General features: G+C 34.0%; 1 protein-coding gene across 1 annotated transcript in view; it reads right to left on the reverse strand.

Annotated features, from left to right (window-relative positions):
- The window catches only part of LOC145285884 (tectonin beta-propeller repeat-containing protein 1-like), a 179,256-nt gene that overhangs the window by 11,990 nt on the left and 151,067 nt on the right, over positions 1-16,199 (reverse strand). The window contains exons 18-20 of the mRNA XM_080134345.1: positions 12,390-12,446; positions 5,054-5,246; positions 2,532-2,673 (exon numbers count right to left, since the gene is read on the reverse strand). Coding sequence (XP_079990471.1) covers positions 2,532-2,673; positions 5,054-5,246; positions 12,390-12,446 — 392 coding nt within the window. The remainder of the gene's footprint in view (positions 1-2,531; positions 2,674-5,053; positions 5,247-12,389; positions 12,447-16,199) is intronic.

The following is a 16,199-nucleotide window of genomic DNA, read 5'->3' on the forward strand; positions in this document are numbered from 1 at the left end:
GTTTATAAATGGTGCTACTAAGAACTAATGAATCAAATTAATTCCCCTTCTGTTATCAACCAATCAGAAACCAGAATTGCTCCATAAAAATTGAACCTTGTACATATTTTTTTGTGTCAACATGAGAAGGATCTTTTGCTCTTTGGCTGCAAAAAGTCTGGAACTTGTACAGAACAGCTGTCCACTGAGAATTCTTCATCTCCAGGACTCGTATAGAATAACTACCCATCGGAAACTCTTCTGAAACTAAACATGGCTTACAACTCTAGAGGTTCTTTGAAAAATAATGATCTTCTTAAAAAAAGTGGTTCATGCTATGGAATCAAGCCACTTGAAATTCTACAGAAATTAATGTCCATTCCATATGATAGACTCCCTGATCAGTTGAATTTTATGTCCATAGATTAAACAGCTGATAATTTTCAAGAGGGCTTATTGTGTGAACTCTAAAATGACATATTGTTGTTGTCATCATCAGTTTAACATCTAGCATGTGTTGGAGGGCTTTTAGAAATAACTTCCAAACCAACATATCTCTGGCCAGGTCTTTATTCTACTAACCCAAGAACTCTTTTCCATTCTTTCAATGTAGCCATAACCATCAAAGTTTCCTGTTCTGTACATATCTTTATATACTGTCCAAATAGAGGACAATCTCTAGCTTGATAGAAAAATAACCATAAACAGCTTATTCTCGTAGGAGCACCATAGGCAATTACTAATAAACCAAATCTCTTCTCAAAATAGGAGATTTTGCCTGAGAGAGTGCACCTGCTAGCACTCAGCTGACAAAACAAAAAAAAGAAAAAAAAAAAAAGAAAAAAAAGGAAAAAAAAAAGAAAAGGGGGCTTGTTGCTGTGATAGTAGCTCATAGGTCAGTCAGATTGATTGCTAAGGCAAACTTTGACTGGTATAAAAAAAACGAATGCTGACTAAAGTGACTTTGTTCATCTACCTTCTGGTTGGGATCAAGGTGTAACGTCCTCACTTAAAAGAGGAGGTCCTTCTAGACTGAGGTGATTTTTATTTCTGTCCTACTCAGAATGTTACCTTTTGAGGAAATTGGATCTCTCCAAAACAAATGACCTTCTGTCAAACTTTACTTTTGCGTGTGTGAGAGGGGCAACTAAATTAGGATTGTCACTGATAAACGTCTTCTTATATATCTATGTATTCTTATATATCTATGATCTTTAACATAAATTCACTGTGATTGATTAACAATAAAGTGTTAGATAGCAAAGGGAGTGGAAGGGTTCGAGTTGTACTCTAAAGGTTGGGGATAACCTAAAAGCAGAAGTTGATGAAACCATGGGACTTCTGGACAGGGAAAACAGGAGCTCTCATCGTTCCTAGTGTGTATAGGGGCATCCAATGTAGCTAAGCATACCATGACAAGAGAAATTATTTGTTTATCTGTTCGCCTGTCTCTCTCTTTATCACATATAAGAAAATTATTTGTTTATCTGTTTTTATCTTAAGGCCCCGTGTTTTGACAAGCTTCTGGGTTTGACCTTTACTCCTGATCTGAAATGGAACATGTACATCAAGTCTGTTGCCAAGGTCGCTGGAAAGTTGGGATCCTTCTACCGCTCCAGAAGATATCTCACTACTGATGCAATTCTCTATCTATATAAAAGCCAAGTATGTCCAAGGATGGAATACTGTTGCCATATCTGGGCAGAAGCGGCCAAAAACAGCCTATCATGCTTTGACAGAGTACAAAATAGACTTCGTGGCTTAGTGGGAGATGATCTTTTCTCTACCCTGCAACCTCTCTCCCACAGAAGAGACGTTGCGAGCCTATCATTGTTTTATCGTTATTTTCATGGCAGGTGCTCATCTGAACTCCAATCTCTGGTCCCCTCTCGCCAATCTTTCACGAAAAACACCCATCTAGCTGAATCCACTGTGAAAAATTTCCCCCACTCTATATCTGTGCCTAAATCAAAACGCAGATTCCATGAACAAAGCTTCTGTCTTAGAACTGCACGCCTATGGAACTCTGTTCCGTCTGCCTGCTTCCCTCCGGACTACAACTTGGATGTCAAGTCCAATGTTAACAAATTCCTAATGAACTGCCCCCTTAATTAAACACTTCATCAAATCTCCACACTAACGTAATGTACTTGCAATAACCCTTATCCCTGATTGGCTTCCGGGCCTTGATAAGTGGTGATCACTGTGTAAAAAAAAAAATCACATGGTTTTTATTAATAGAGAAATGACAGAGCAAATGATTAGGTTGATATGAAACTTAAAACCTAAAGATCTAAAACATCAGGTCAGATACTATCTGAGAAATTAGTTCAATTATTGGAGGTGGGGGTGGGGAGGGGGATCATTTACTGAATCTGTTCTGGATTTGTGATATGCTTCCACCAGACAACGTCAGTACACAGGTCCTACTAGATTTTTTAATATAGGAGGAATTCCAAACAAAAACCATAGAATTTTGCTAAAAAGTGGAGAACTGACATGTCTGCTTCCAATGTATATTTAATGTGATCAGTAGTCTCTGAAATAAATACCTGCAGGATTTGAAAGGGAAACTCCACAACGGAACCATGCTGAACCATCTTTTGCAATGGCCCACACCCGGAATTCTCCACCCACAGATATGGCTTGGAATGGCTGGTCTGTGGCCGTGGCGATGTGCTGCCAGTAAGACCCCTATTAGCAAAACAAAAAAACAAAGAAAGAAACAGCTTAAAAAATCATGAATATCAATAATCAATGAACAAAAAAGGCAGCATGAAAAAAATGAAAAAAAGCAATCAAAGAGGATCAAATTGATAAAAGTGAGTTATGCATACAACAAATTAAGGAGAAAGTGATGCTGATGATTTGAAAAGTTTTTGAAGAGATTTCTTCTGACCAAATTATTGGCTTCGCTTGGGATTGGATTCTAGTAATGATTATTCATAAGTTCTCAACAATAATTACCGAAAGACATTTCTGCAACAACATTTTCTGTTTATTATCTACGGTACAAACTTGGAGAGAGAAAGAGATATATAGAAAGAAAAAAAAAGAGAGGGCGGGAAAGACAGAGAGAGCTGGAGAGAAAGAGATGGAAGGATAGAGTGAGAAAGATTATATATATATATATATGAGAGAGAGAGAGAAAGAGAGAGAGACAGACAGACAGAGGGATATATATATATATATATATATATATAGTCTTTGAAGTTTTTAACCTTTAAAACTATACAAAAAAATATTTTTTATCATTCGTTAGAAAACCATCTAGTCAGTAAGTCATTTAATCACCTGCAATCACTGCATCAACTCGCTCTCGCATTTACTATAATACCAATAATTTATTTTTCAAGGGATCATCAGTTGTTTACCATGAAACACTGTTTTGGGGATTTAAAAACAATATATAGATAGAGAGAGAGAGAGAGAGAGAGAGAGAGAGAGAGAAAGACAGAGTGAGACAAAGTGATATATATATATATATATAGAGAGAGAGAGAGAGGCAGAGGGAGATATATATATATATATATATGTGAGAGAAAGAGAGCGAGAGGTGGAGGGAAAGAGAGAGCGAGAGGTGGAGGGAAAGAGAGAGCGAGAGGTGGAGGGAAAGAGAGAGCGAGAGGTGGAAGAGAACTAAAAAAAACTCTTCATTTAACTTTGTTTTTGCCTTTGTGTAGAGTTCAAATGTTTTATTTTATATTTCGCAAACTCACTCTGAGTCCGCATGGTTCAGCAGGTCAGCTGTTGATAAATTCCGCTCTGTACAATCTTGTGTCATCACTTGCTTCTAAGTTTTCCTTGGCCAGTCAAAGTTCCTGCGATTCATGATATTCATACTCTTGCGATGGTTGAATCAGGAGAATGAATGCTCTACATAACCATACCAGTGTAATCGATTCACCTTAGGATAACGTCTATGCCAAGGAATTGTAGGGTCTTCAGCAAATCACAAATACCTCAAATTTTGCATTTTCCTATCGACAGGGTGGAACAATAAAATTGTCACCCTAAAAAAAACAACACTGCAGCTTTATTTTAAAATTTTTATTGAAAAAAATCAATTACGGTAACTTGATTATGTATAGAGCTGACATCTATTCAATGTAACTGCCTTCAGCTTCAATCACCATCTCGACATAGGTCTGAAACTGGAAGCATGCCTTTTCTACAAGCAGCGGCAGGATCTCAGTGAATGTTCTGCCGATTGCATCGATCAAGCTGACTTTGGTGTTGTGGGTGGCCATGTTTGTGATGTTCTTGATGTATGACCGAATGAAGTAATCCAGGGGGTTCAGGACGGAGGAGGAGGGGGGAGGGGCAGTGAGAGAAGGGTATAAAGTTGTAGTACTGCTTCTGAAGTCAAGCTTGGGTCTGTTTGGACTTGTGGGTCTGTGCTGAGTCCTGCTGCTACACCTAGGGTCTGCCAACGGCCACCAGATTGTACCAGAGCATCACCACACTTCAGCACATCCATGTACACTTTGATGTTGACTTTCAAGCTGACTTTGAAGATGTGAGGTGGCATGATGTGGCCCTCACTTGAAACCACACCAAAGACCATAACTGTGGCCAGAAACTTTGTTGCGCTGTCACCTCAAGCGTTGAACCGTCTAGATTTGCATTTTGTGGGGCTAGCAATGGTCCTGTTATCACTTGGATCGGTAGAGAGCATGAGTTGTACAGTGATGCATCTCCAACCTCGTTCGTTGAACATTGTGTCACTTTCAGACATGATAGAAGGCTCCTATCGCTCTTGGGATTTGTACACAACTGGCCAACTAGTAAACGGTCTGCAACAAAAAAGAAAACTGGCTTTCATTAAACGGAAATGGAATCATGTAGTCTTGTCTATGGCGACAATTTTATCGTTTCACCCTGTAATCATAGATTTGTCATTGCATTACGGTTAACAAAAAGGGTGACCAAATGAGGGCCAAGCATTCACTGCTATGTAACATGATGTTCCTGACAGTTATGACACAATAACTTACCAAATCAAATCAAGAAAAAACGATGCTTAAAAATGATTACAAGATAAATTTAAAAACAAAAAGAAAAAAGGTATTACTTGAGGTGTACTGGGGGTTACTCCCCTTCGGCAAAGCACATCTCCATTCCAGCCCACTGCCCACACAGCAATTGCCTGCAGGTAGAGAGACTGATTATCGGTCAGATGCAGGTCAGCCACTTGGATCGAGATGTCCAGTAATTTGGTGGGACCAATTTCCAGCCAGGGACCACGTGTGGAAATTTTACATTTTCTGGAAATATTTTTAAAGATCAAAATAAGTTTTTCTTAAAAAAAAATAAATAAATAAAAACAGCAATCTGATATATAAACGACTATATGTCTGTCTCCATATTTTCAAACTATATCTCTTCTGAAACTAAAAGTCACAGAGCAGCGCTAGGGATCTCAAATAATTGGATTTTGTACAGACCATTCTTTTATGGGTCTTTAGTCTGTTAAAAATAGTTTTTAAGGGGTCAAAAATAGGTCAAAATTGAAAAAAATCATTATCCATCTTGTACATTCATCTTAGTTTTTGAATTTTTAATCAGTTCACTGCATCTCATGTTGGTACAGTGGTAACATTAGCAGCTTTGAATGCTACAGTTTTGCTTCCGGTTTCGATTCTAGCTGATGGCACCCAAATACTTTTTTTTTTTTTTACTTTTGAAATCACGACTATAATACTAGCAGGCTGCCCGGCATTGCCCGGTCGTAAAATACACTTAAATATGATATTGTGATTAATGCAAATTTCGTACTTATTATTATTATTATTATTATATATATAGTAATGATTTAAAAAGTTAAAAAAAAAAAAAAAAAAAAAAAAAAAGAAGACTTGTGGCCACCACCGAGAATCAAAACCGAAACGTTTAGTTTATGATTTATTTTGTCCTCTGCCATTAATGACTGATCTATGAAGACATATTTACTGCAAGGCTAAAAATTTAAACATGAACCAATAGCTACTATGTAATGCACGCATATTCGTAATGCCGTCGTTCAACCTTCACCTGGCAAATTTCTTTCTTTTTTTTTTTTTTTTTTTTTTAAATTTTCACACCTTGGAATTTTGAAGGGAACGCTTTATTGTTCTCATCTTGTGTCATTTTCACGTTTCAGTCGATGTAACCTCCAACTTTCTTCAGGTGTAGGTTATCAAACTTGGGAATCTACATGGAATTTTGAAGGGAATGCTTTATTTACTTCATGGGGGTAGCATCTTATTCTGTCAGGCATAACTGGATAGAGGGTCTAAGTAATTCACGATTGTATTTTTCAGTTGCCCACACTGAGGATTGAACCTTCAACCTTCAGGAGAATATCACTTTACATGAATTTTTTCAAGTACTTTAACCATTAAGCCATGGGTCCTTGCTGATGGAATGAGAGCACGCTAACTTCTGTGAAACTTTGTGCAGATTTCAGAGTTCGACAAGATATTCCTGAAGAAGGTGGGAAGTTACATTGACCGAAATTTTGTAAAAATGGCACTCAAGAGGAGAACAGTAGTCTGAAGAATGCAAATAATACAAACTCTAATCTTGTTTAAATTATAAGAATGATTCCCACCCGTCTTGAAAATGGTTGACAATATGGTTTAATATTCTTGAAAAGCAATCTTAAATCGTATTACAATTATTGCATTCTTTTGATAGCTATTTCTGTAACTTTGTAAAATAAAAATAAAAAATCATTTGTCAAATATTTAAAGAAACAGAGTTTGAATACCTGCTAGGCACCATCTTCGAATCTTTTCAGTCTATCTGTATAAGAGTTTGTCAGGACATACTGATATATAGAAATATACCTTGAGCAAATATTCAAAATTACATAGTATTCCAAGTCAAAATAATACCACCTCAACATGGCCATACGCTGGCTTATATGAGGAATTGTACACCTTCTAGTGATGTTGCCTTAAATAATAGCACTTAGCTGCATACTTCACCAGATCAGATGAATTCTTATCTTAGAATTCGGCCAAACAAAGAAAAGGCCACAAGAAAAATGAAGTATAAACAGTTGTATGATTAATTAGGGAGAAAAGAAATAATATCCTCTATGGCTTTATTAAGTCAAGCTTGGCAAAGGAGAAAATACGAAATCTCAGTGTAGAGTTAACTCCCTTGTCTCCTTTGCCAAACATGACGACTTGCACATTGAAGAAGATCGAAGGTTACATCAACCAAAACGTTGTGCAGATAAGACTCGAGATGAGAATAATTGTCCAAATAATCCAAAGAAATTTAATGTTTTGTACTTTATCACTAACTCTGTTTGAGAAGTAGAGGAGAATCTTAACTGAACACTCGGATATCTATTTGTCTCATACAGAAAAGGACCCCTTGAATTTTGAGAACTTACGTAAAATGGAAAAAAAAAAAAAAAAAAAAAAAAAAAAAAAAGAGGGACAGAAACATGTTTATTTATGCCGTTTCTAAGGACATGATTGCAAAGTAAAAGAAATAACAGGTAACAGATGGAGTTAGAATATTCCCTTCTGCTTAACTTCTGATTGGACCAAAAATTTGTTATGTACGATAATGGATCTTTACGTCAATACAGAACACTTGGAAACCTTTTGTTATATTTACGAAGAGGTAGGAACGGAGATGTGTTAATCGAGAACCATTTGAAATAATGTTTTAGTCAAATAATACTAGAACCTCTGATGTTGACTTAAAAGTCTGGTCGAACTATCAAGTTTTGTCTCATAGCCAACAGTTGTGAACTCTCCATGGTTGTCAGTTCAAAAACTTTTTTTTTCTTTTTACAGACATGGGAGTCATAACAAACATTAACTATGTTGTTGTATACTCAAAAAAAACCTGGCATGAGGAAATTTTCCCTGAAAATAAACCCTGACTAAACATTCAAAATAACATACTATTCACAGACCAAATAAAATTTCAGTATGGCTACCCTCCCTCCTGGCTTTTACGAAGAATGGTGCACCTTCTCATAGTGATATTGCCTATAGTCACAGCACTAAGTGGAATACTTCATCAAATGAATTCTTGTCCTGGAATTTGGTAAGAACTTCAATCTATGGTCTCCCCACCCCACCCCCGGCCAAACTTTCATGAAAAACACTCGTCTAGCCAGAACCATTATCAACAGTTTCCCACACTCTTTATCTGTGCCTAAACCTAAATGTAGATTCCATGAACAAAGCGTTTTTCTTAGAACTACACACCTGTGGAACTCTGTTCCATTGGACTGCTTTCCAGCTGACTACAATCTGTCTTCAAGTCCAACGAAAACAAGTTCTTGATGAACCGTTCCCCTAAGTAATCTAAGTTACAAAAATTCCACTACTTATGCTTACTACACTGTAATCACAATGACTAATGCTATTCATTAACCCTCATCCTCGAGTGGCCTTTGGGCCTTGATAGGTGGTGATTCCTGTGTAAAATATATATATATATATATATATATATATATATATATATATATATATATATTATAATGTACTAGTGTGTGTTTGTGTGTGTGTGGGGGGGATGCGACTTTCCCTGGGCGTAAAATATGCTTGAATCTAATATTTTAATTTGTCCAGATTTCGTATATAGTATTATAGAGTCGTGATTTCAAAAGTAAAAAAAAAAAAACAAGCGTATTTAGGTGCCATCAGCTAGAATCGAAACTGAAACTGTAGCATTCAAAGCTGGTGACGTTAACACTGTAACAATGTAAAACGTATATAAATCGATTAAAGATTAAAAATAAACTAAGATGAATGTACAAAATGTTTAACGTTTTTCAATTGTGACCCATTTTTGACTCCCTTAAAAGCAATTTTAACTGACTAAAGACCCATAAAAGAATGGTATGTAAAAAATATGGTCATTTGAGGCCCCTAACGCTGTTCTGCAACTTTTAGTTTCGGAGAAGATAGAGTTTGGAAATATGGAGACAGACAGACAGATATATAGCCGTTTATATATTAGATTTAACTGGTCAATCAGTGAGAGGAAAAATAATGTTCATAACTTCTTTACTAATTCAATGTTTGAGAGATTAAAGATAATTTCAATGGAATATTCAAATATCTATCTATCTCATATGGAAGGGGCCACTTGATTTTTAAGAACTTTAAAGTGAAATGGAAAAAAAAAAAAAAAAAAAAAAAAAAAAAAAAAATTATACAGAGATCAAGTGTTAGCTCCAGAAAAGGGCCCACTTGATTTCAGAGATGCTGACATAGAATTTAAAAAAAAAAACAAAAAAAAAAAAAAACAAATGTAGGCACATAATATGATTAAGCTAATAAAATTACTAGTGATGGGACGATTCCAATATTTTTCACAGATTCCGATACAATTACCAATTCTGTACTAAATTCCTGATTCCAATTCTTTATAAATCTCTAAATATTTAACTATAGAGTCGTTATCCCCCCCCCATCCCCGATTACTGTAAAAATGGATGTTAAATGTGGAGATATTTTCCTAAACAAAAAAAATAAAAAAATACACTTGTGGGTGATCATCTATCGATTTTAGTTTTATTAGTAGTTAAAAATCAGTAAATATTTATTATTTTATAATTATTACCAGTAAAGGAAGATTTTGCTTGAAATAAAAAGAACAATTAAAAGAAAATCAAATTAAAAGAATTGTTTTGGCATCAGAAAATATGCATACATTTTTCAAATTCTGATACGGATTCCCCCAAATGGTCCGATTTTTCTGAGTCTCGATTCCGGTCTATCGTCCCATCACTAAAAATTAGTTTATTTATTGGAATGAGTTTACACTATCAGAAATAGAATATATATATATATATATATATATATAAATGTTGGGTGTTTGTTTACATTAGTGATCTTTTAAACCAATGCATTTCAGGTGAAAACATTACATACTTACGTGTTATGACGAAATTAGTATAAATTTCCAAAATTATTACAAAAATCCAGTAGAAAAATAATTACAAGTAAAATAAAATCTATTGGATTATCGAGTTTTATCTTATGTTTTAATGTGCAACCAATTCAGCATGACAAACAAGGAAGATAACCTTTGACTTAAATTGACAAATTAAAGGTCGGCCATTTTTAAAACAATGCATTTCAGAATGTAATTGTATATGATTTTTTGTTAAAATACACAGCACACTTTTTACTGGATAATTTTTTGTAAATTTTATGAATGTAGATTAATTTCGTCAGGACACATATGTAATAATGTTTTCATCTGAAATGCATTAGTTTAAAACATCACCAATCTTTTAGAAATACCAGGTATCATCAGTTCCAAAAATGAAAGTGGTTATAAATTAACTTTTCTCTAATACTTCCTGGCAAAACTATGACTCTTCCCACCAGTTAGGATAGATTAGATTGGCCTTTTGGTTAGGAGCAAAGTGTAGTATCTATTCCGATACTATACTTCATCTTTTTTTTTTTTATCCTGGATCACTGAAAAAGAAATCCTAGATTTGCTAAATAATCAAGGCTGGGTATACCCAAACACTGAGAATCCAGAGTGAATCATTAAAAGAGAACAATGAGAATGATTTGTTCTGATTATTGAACTTGTTTTGTGGTAAGCTGATACCATCAAATGAGAGGCAAATCAATTTTCAAAAATGTCACAGTAAATTACATAACATAGGCTGGAAATGAGTTGAGAGCATCTTTTTTATTTTATTTTTTTTGTGGCAAAGAGAGACTGAATTCCAGTGGTGCACCATCAGACAACAATTAAAATCCAAGCCATTTTCTCCCATCTCATTGCCACCAACACAAACATCCACAATAAAGCAGATTTATATTTTTACAAATCAAAGTGTAATCATTTAAAATTTTGTCCTAACCCAGAGGGCTTTTTTGGGGGGGAGGGGAGCTGTATTTTAACCATATAAAAAAAAACAACAACCTTGTGTCAAAAACTCTGCCCTTGTGAGGAGGCAAGCAAATGGAATTACATACTCAAAGGTAAGGAAGCTAGTCTAGGAGAAAGAAGTCATTCTCTGCTTATTCCAGCATTGTTTCTGGAAATTGTAGATACCCCCTTGCAATCAGACTTGAGCAATGATGGATCATTACATTTGGAAATTGCACAATGTTTTCTTCACAATATACTCCTCAGTGCTATTCCAGAGCTCCTCCCCCATGAAAAAACAAAAATAAAATAAAAATTGGTATGATATACGTCCTTATGACAAAAAATATTATATTCCAAAAGTTACATGAAGAATTCATCAAGTAGCTTTATTTTTAAATAAAATCAAATTTTATGAGTATCGGAGGAATGACCGTCTCTTGACGCCATTTTGAAAACCATCTACAGGAACAAGGAAGATAACTTCAAATAAGTAAAACTTGTGAGATTTTAGAAAGTCATTCTTAACATAGGGACAGGGGGAAACGTTGAAAAAAAACTTGACTTTGCTTAAAAATGATTTTCTTTATAAAAAAAAAACTATTTGATTAAATTAAGTGATTTTTGGTGTACAATATTTTCTTTCCATCACGGGTATGTATATCAAATTTTTATTTATTTTTTTTTTTTACAGTGGGGGAGTTCTGAACAAGTGTTCACACCTTATCACCTAGGTACTATTTCGCAGGGTATCAAGTTAATATTCCTACACATTTCAGGCAGAAACCTTAACCTACTTGTTACTAAAATTTACAGTGGCTACCTACACACACACACACACACACACAATAGATGTTAATGGATACAGAACATGATTAATGGACGCTGTGCTCTTGATTGAGGTTGAAATCTAATGAGAAATCCAATAACCAGAACATCTGCAATAATGTCATTGCATAATATTTAGTGTTGGGAGACGATTAATCGGAATTCGGAATATCGGAAAAATTTATGCCTATTTTCTGATGCTAAAACCAATTCCTTATAATCATCTTTTTTATTCAATTTTGGTTTAAAAAAACATCTTCCACTGCTTGTAGTAATTGTTGAGTGGTGCATTTTAGTGGAATAGAGATAAAAATGAACAGGAATTCAAAGGAGGAAAATAGATACACTTGTTGACTGATGAGAAGAACTCTTTATAAAGGGAAAGAACAAAAAAGGAATTATGGGATATGTACAGGGAAAGGGAAGTAATAGAGATACAAGAGTTATCGGACTTTCAACAGTAATAATAAAATAATAAATATTTATTCATTTAAACTTCTAGTAAGACTAAAATCTCTAGATCAACCCCTCACAAATGTTTTTACATTTGAGAAAATATAAGCACATTTAAGATGTGTTTTTTTGCAGTAAACAGGACAAAATAACACTTTTTTATAGTTAAAAATTAGGAGATTTCTAAAGAATCGAAATCGGTAATTGTATCGAAATTGGGAATTTAATACAGAATCTTTTTAATGCGGAAATATTTTAGTAAAAGTCAAACTTACCTGTACCAGCGCCTGCGTCGAACAGTATCTGTCCAACCTTTCCGACGATGGAATGGTCTGATATCAACATAAAAATTTAAATAAATGTAAATAAAACTTTTAAATCTGGACAAATTATAGAAAAGAAAATTATATAATTATCAAATCACTCCATCTATGATTGAGTGGTTCTTATCCTAACCGGTTTGGAGCCTTATTTGAAAATTAGAGATTCTATAAAAACAATAAAAAATGAGCTTTCTTTAAGAACAGAAATCACACAATTGTTTTTCTTTAAAAAAAAAAAAAAAATCATTAAAAACATGGATGTGATCATAAAAATTAATTCATAACTTTGAAGGCTATATTAACGTGGTTCATAGGAAACACCATGACATGAGTTAGTATATACAAGAATAATGACAATATATTGAAGATTCCTTCCAATATTGCCATTATTCTTTTATACACTAACTCGTGTCCATGGTGTTTCCCACGAACTGCACTGATATAGCCTTCAAACAATTTTCACACTATGCACAATGCTTCAAGCAAACTACAACATCCTTATTAATTCATAAATTTTTCATGAACATGAAACAAAAACTTTAAATAAAATAAAGATAAATAATATAAATAAACATTTTGATAATTTCCCCACAAATTATTTATCATTTAAATAAGACCGTAAAGAAATGAAAAGAAAGATATTCACCTGAGCAATGATGTGTGAATGAGGGGGAAAAAAAAATAAAATAAAATAAAGAGACTTGCGACTTGCTTCCCTCGACCCAAGAGGGAGGGGGGTAGACATTTTGGGGTCCTTCTTCACGCAACCCAACCGGCTGATGAAGTCAGCCTAGCTTTTAACCGTTTTATTTATAAAAGGTTCTAACTTCGCGTCGGCTTACTATTTTCACATGTATGTGTTACTTTTGGGAATTTGAAATGATTTCCATTGGTTGAAAACATTTTGAATTAACACTTTCCCCGTGTAAACTTCCTTGCCTTTCAGAGTGAAGAGGAAAGTGAATCTCAACAAAATGGAAACAGAAAGAGGTTAACAATTAAAGCCATTTACTTTTTAGCTTTCATCGGAATCATTTTGCGATTAAATTGCCACAAGACAACACAATTGACACTGCTGCTGCTGGTGTCAGGATTGAGCAATAACTTTGAACCAACCCAAGAGCGGATGATCATAACTAGGGCTATGACAATAGAATATTGTTTTCATTGTTTTAACTCGAGTATATATCCGACACAGACACAGTTAATCGATCGAGAACCACATCATTCTATATAAAAGCATATAAGATATTAACAGATACACATTCGAGAGTCTAAACAATGAAAAGAATATGCTGTTGTCCCAGCCCTAATCATAACCTAAGCAGATGCATAATTATAAATGTGCCCTTTGATTCAATTTAAATAAACATTTACAAAATGAACACCAACTACATTAACCTTCTCCTCCTTTACTATTCTTAGTGAATGGAACAATCTTAGATCAATTTAACCTACAATATTTTGTCTGCTTTTGTTAACATTGGCACCAAAAGAGTTAAGCAGTTCCATTTTCATATGATTCATCTTATAAAAAAAAAAGCAAAAAAAAAAAAAAAGCAAAAAAAAAAAAAAAGCTGTATGTATCAGGGATGAAAAAAAAACAAATCACATTTCAAAAATCACAGTTTTATTTTAAAGAAAATCAAATTTTGTCAATAACTGAGGAGCAACTGCCTTACCCGCCATTTTGAAAACACAATAAGAATAAAAATTAAAAAAAAAAATCAAGAAAGGGGGATAACTTGCCATTAATTCAAACTTGCAAAATTTATATTGTAATGTCTATGAATTCCAATTTATTACTTTACAATGATTTTCTTTATAAAAATAAAACTAAAGTAGAAACCCAGGATACGACATTAAAATTTGGTAACAAAATACAGTACAGTATATAATACACATGTATATAATCAAATAACATTATAAATAACACTATAAGGTGGGGCAAATACCATAACCAGGGGCTGGAAAAACATTGTACGCCACATCGTAATCTGAAAAACCGTATCCTAGGGCTACCGTATCCCGGGGTTCTACTGTACTTAAGCAATTTACATGATTTTTGAAATATGATATTTTCGTTTCTGAATTTTGGAGATGAGGATTGGATTCATCGGACTACTGTTCTCATCTTAAGTGTGATTTTCACAAAGTTTCAGTCAATGTAACCTCTAACCTTCTCCAGGTGTATCTTGTCAACATCCAGAACATTTCTGTTGAACTTGTGAATTTGGATGGAATTTTGATCAGAACCCTTTATTTACTTCATAGGGGTAGCATGCTCTTGTTCTGTCAGTCATGACTGAATAGAGGTCCTAAGTAATTTGCAATTGTATTTTTCGGTTGTTACAATTCAATTGTTAAAGTGATATTCTCCTGAAGGCTGAGGTTCAATCCTCAGTGTGGGTGACCAAAAAATACAATTTCAAATTATTTAGGACCTCTATCCAGTCATGGCTGACGGAACAAGAGCATGTTATCGCCGTGAAGTAAATAAAGGGTTTCGCTCGAAATTCCGTCCAAATTCCTGAATTTGATAGAAACATTCCAGAGTTTGACAAGATACAGCTATATGTCTAATGACTAGGGATGAAATTCAATGCAAATCTGAAATATTTGAATGGGAAGTTATGTTCATAACATGAGCTTTTTAAACACTTTAAAAATTCTACAACAAAAAAGATTTGAGAAATATTTATTAATTGATGTCTAATACTTATTTTTAAAATTTCACAAAAAATTGGAATTATCAGGAAGGGCTCCCACCCCCATTTCACCCCTAGCATAAAACTAAATTCAACTAAATATAGCCCACATTATGATCCCGTACCCTGAGCAGTTGCGTTTCAAAATTCATAATGATCGGTAAATTAGTTTAGGAATGAATTATATATAACATAGAAATATCTAAAAATATATGCCAACCTAATGTTATATAATTAGAGAGATAAAGCACTCAGCATTTCAGAGCAAATTAGTTTGTTTTTATTTTTTTCAAACCAATGTGTACGAAAATAAAATTAAGACTTTAAGTTGAGAAAACAAAAGTAAAAATTAACTAAGAAAACATTGTGACTGCCGATAAAAATTATATAATTGTAGCAGTATCTTCTCAACTGCCGAATGAAAACAAAAAAAAAAAGTGTTGATTCTGGCCCAGAATTCCTCTTATATTAAAAAAACAAAAATAAAGAAAAATCTTAAATTTTTTTTTTTATTGGAATCGTTCAAGATGAGTACCTTGTACATATTTATTTATCTATTTATCTATCTATCTATCTATCTATTTATTTATTAGCAGACGGTTATCCTCATCTTATAGTTGTCATTGTTTCACCACATTTCGGCCAACTCATCCTCTGGCCTTCTTCAGGTGATTAACCATGACAGGAGAGGAATGTTGAGTCTGGCCTGCTTTGGGTAGCATTAAAACTGCTATCTTCAGACAATGCTCACCTGGAAACGTAAAGATTCAATACCTCTATCCACTGCGCCACAGGAGATTGAGAAGCAACTACTATAAGATGAGGGTAACAGCCCGGAAATAAATAGATAAATAAAATAATTAATGTGAATTCATAGGCATTACAGCATAAATCTTGAAAGGTTGAATTATTGTTAAGTTAACTCCCTTGTTTATTTTTTTAAAGATATTTTTCAAAATGGCAGTCGAGACAGTCACTCTTTGGATGCTCATACAATTTGAGTTTCTTATTTAAAAATGAAAGTACTTGATCAATTTATATGATTCTTGGAATA

The sequence above is a fragment of the Euprymna scolopes genome, chromosome 10 (assembly GCF_053919585.1).
Source record: "Euprymna scolopes isolate OS-2025 chromosome 10, ASM5391958v1, whole genome shotgun sequence".
Classification (NCBI taxonomy): domain Eukaryota; kingdom Metazoa; phylum Mollusca; class Cephalopoda; order Sepiida; family Sepiolidae; genus Euprymna; species Euprymna scolopes.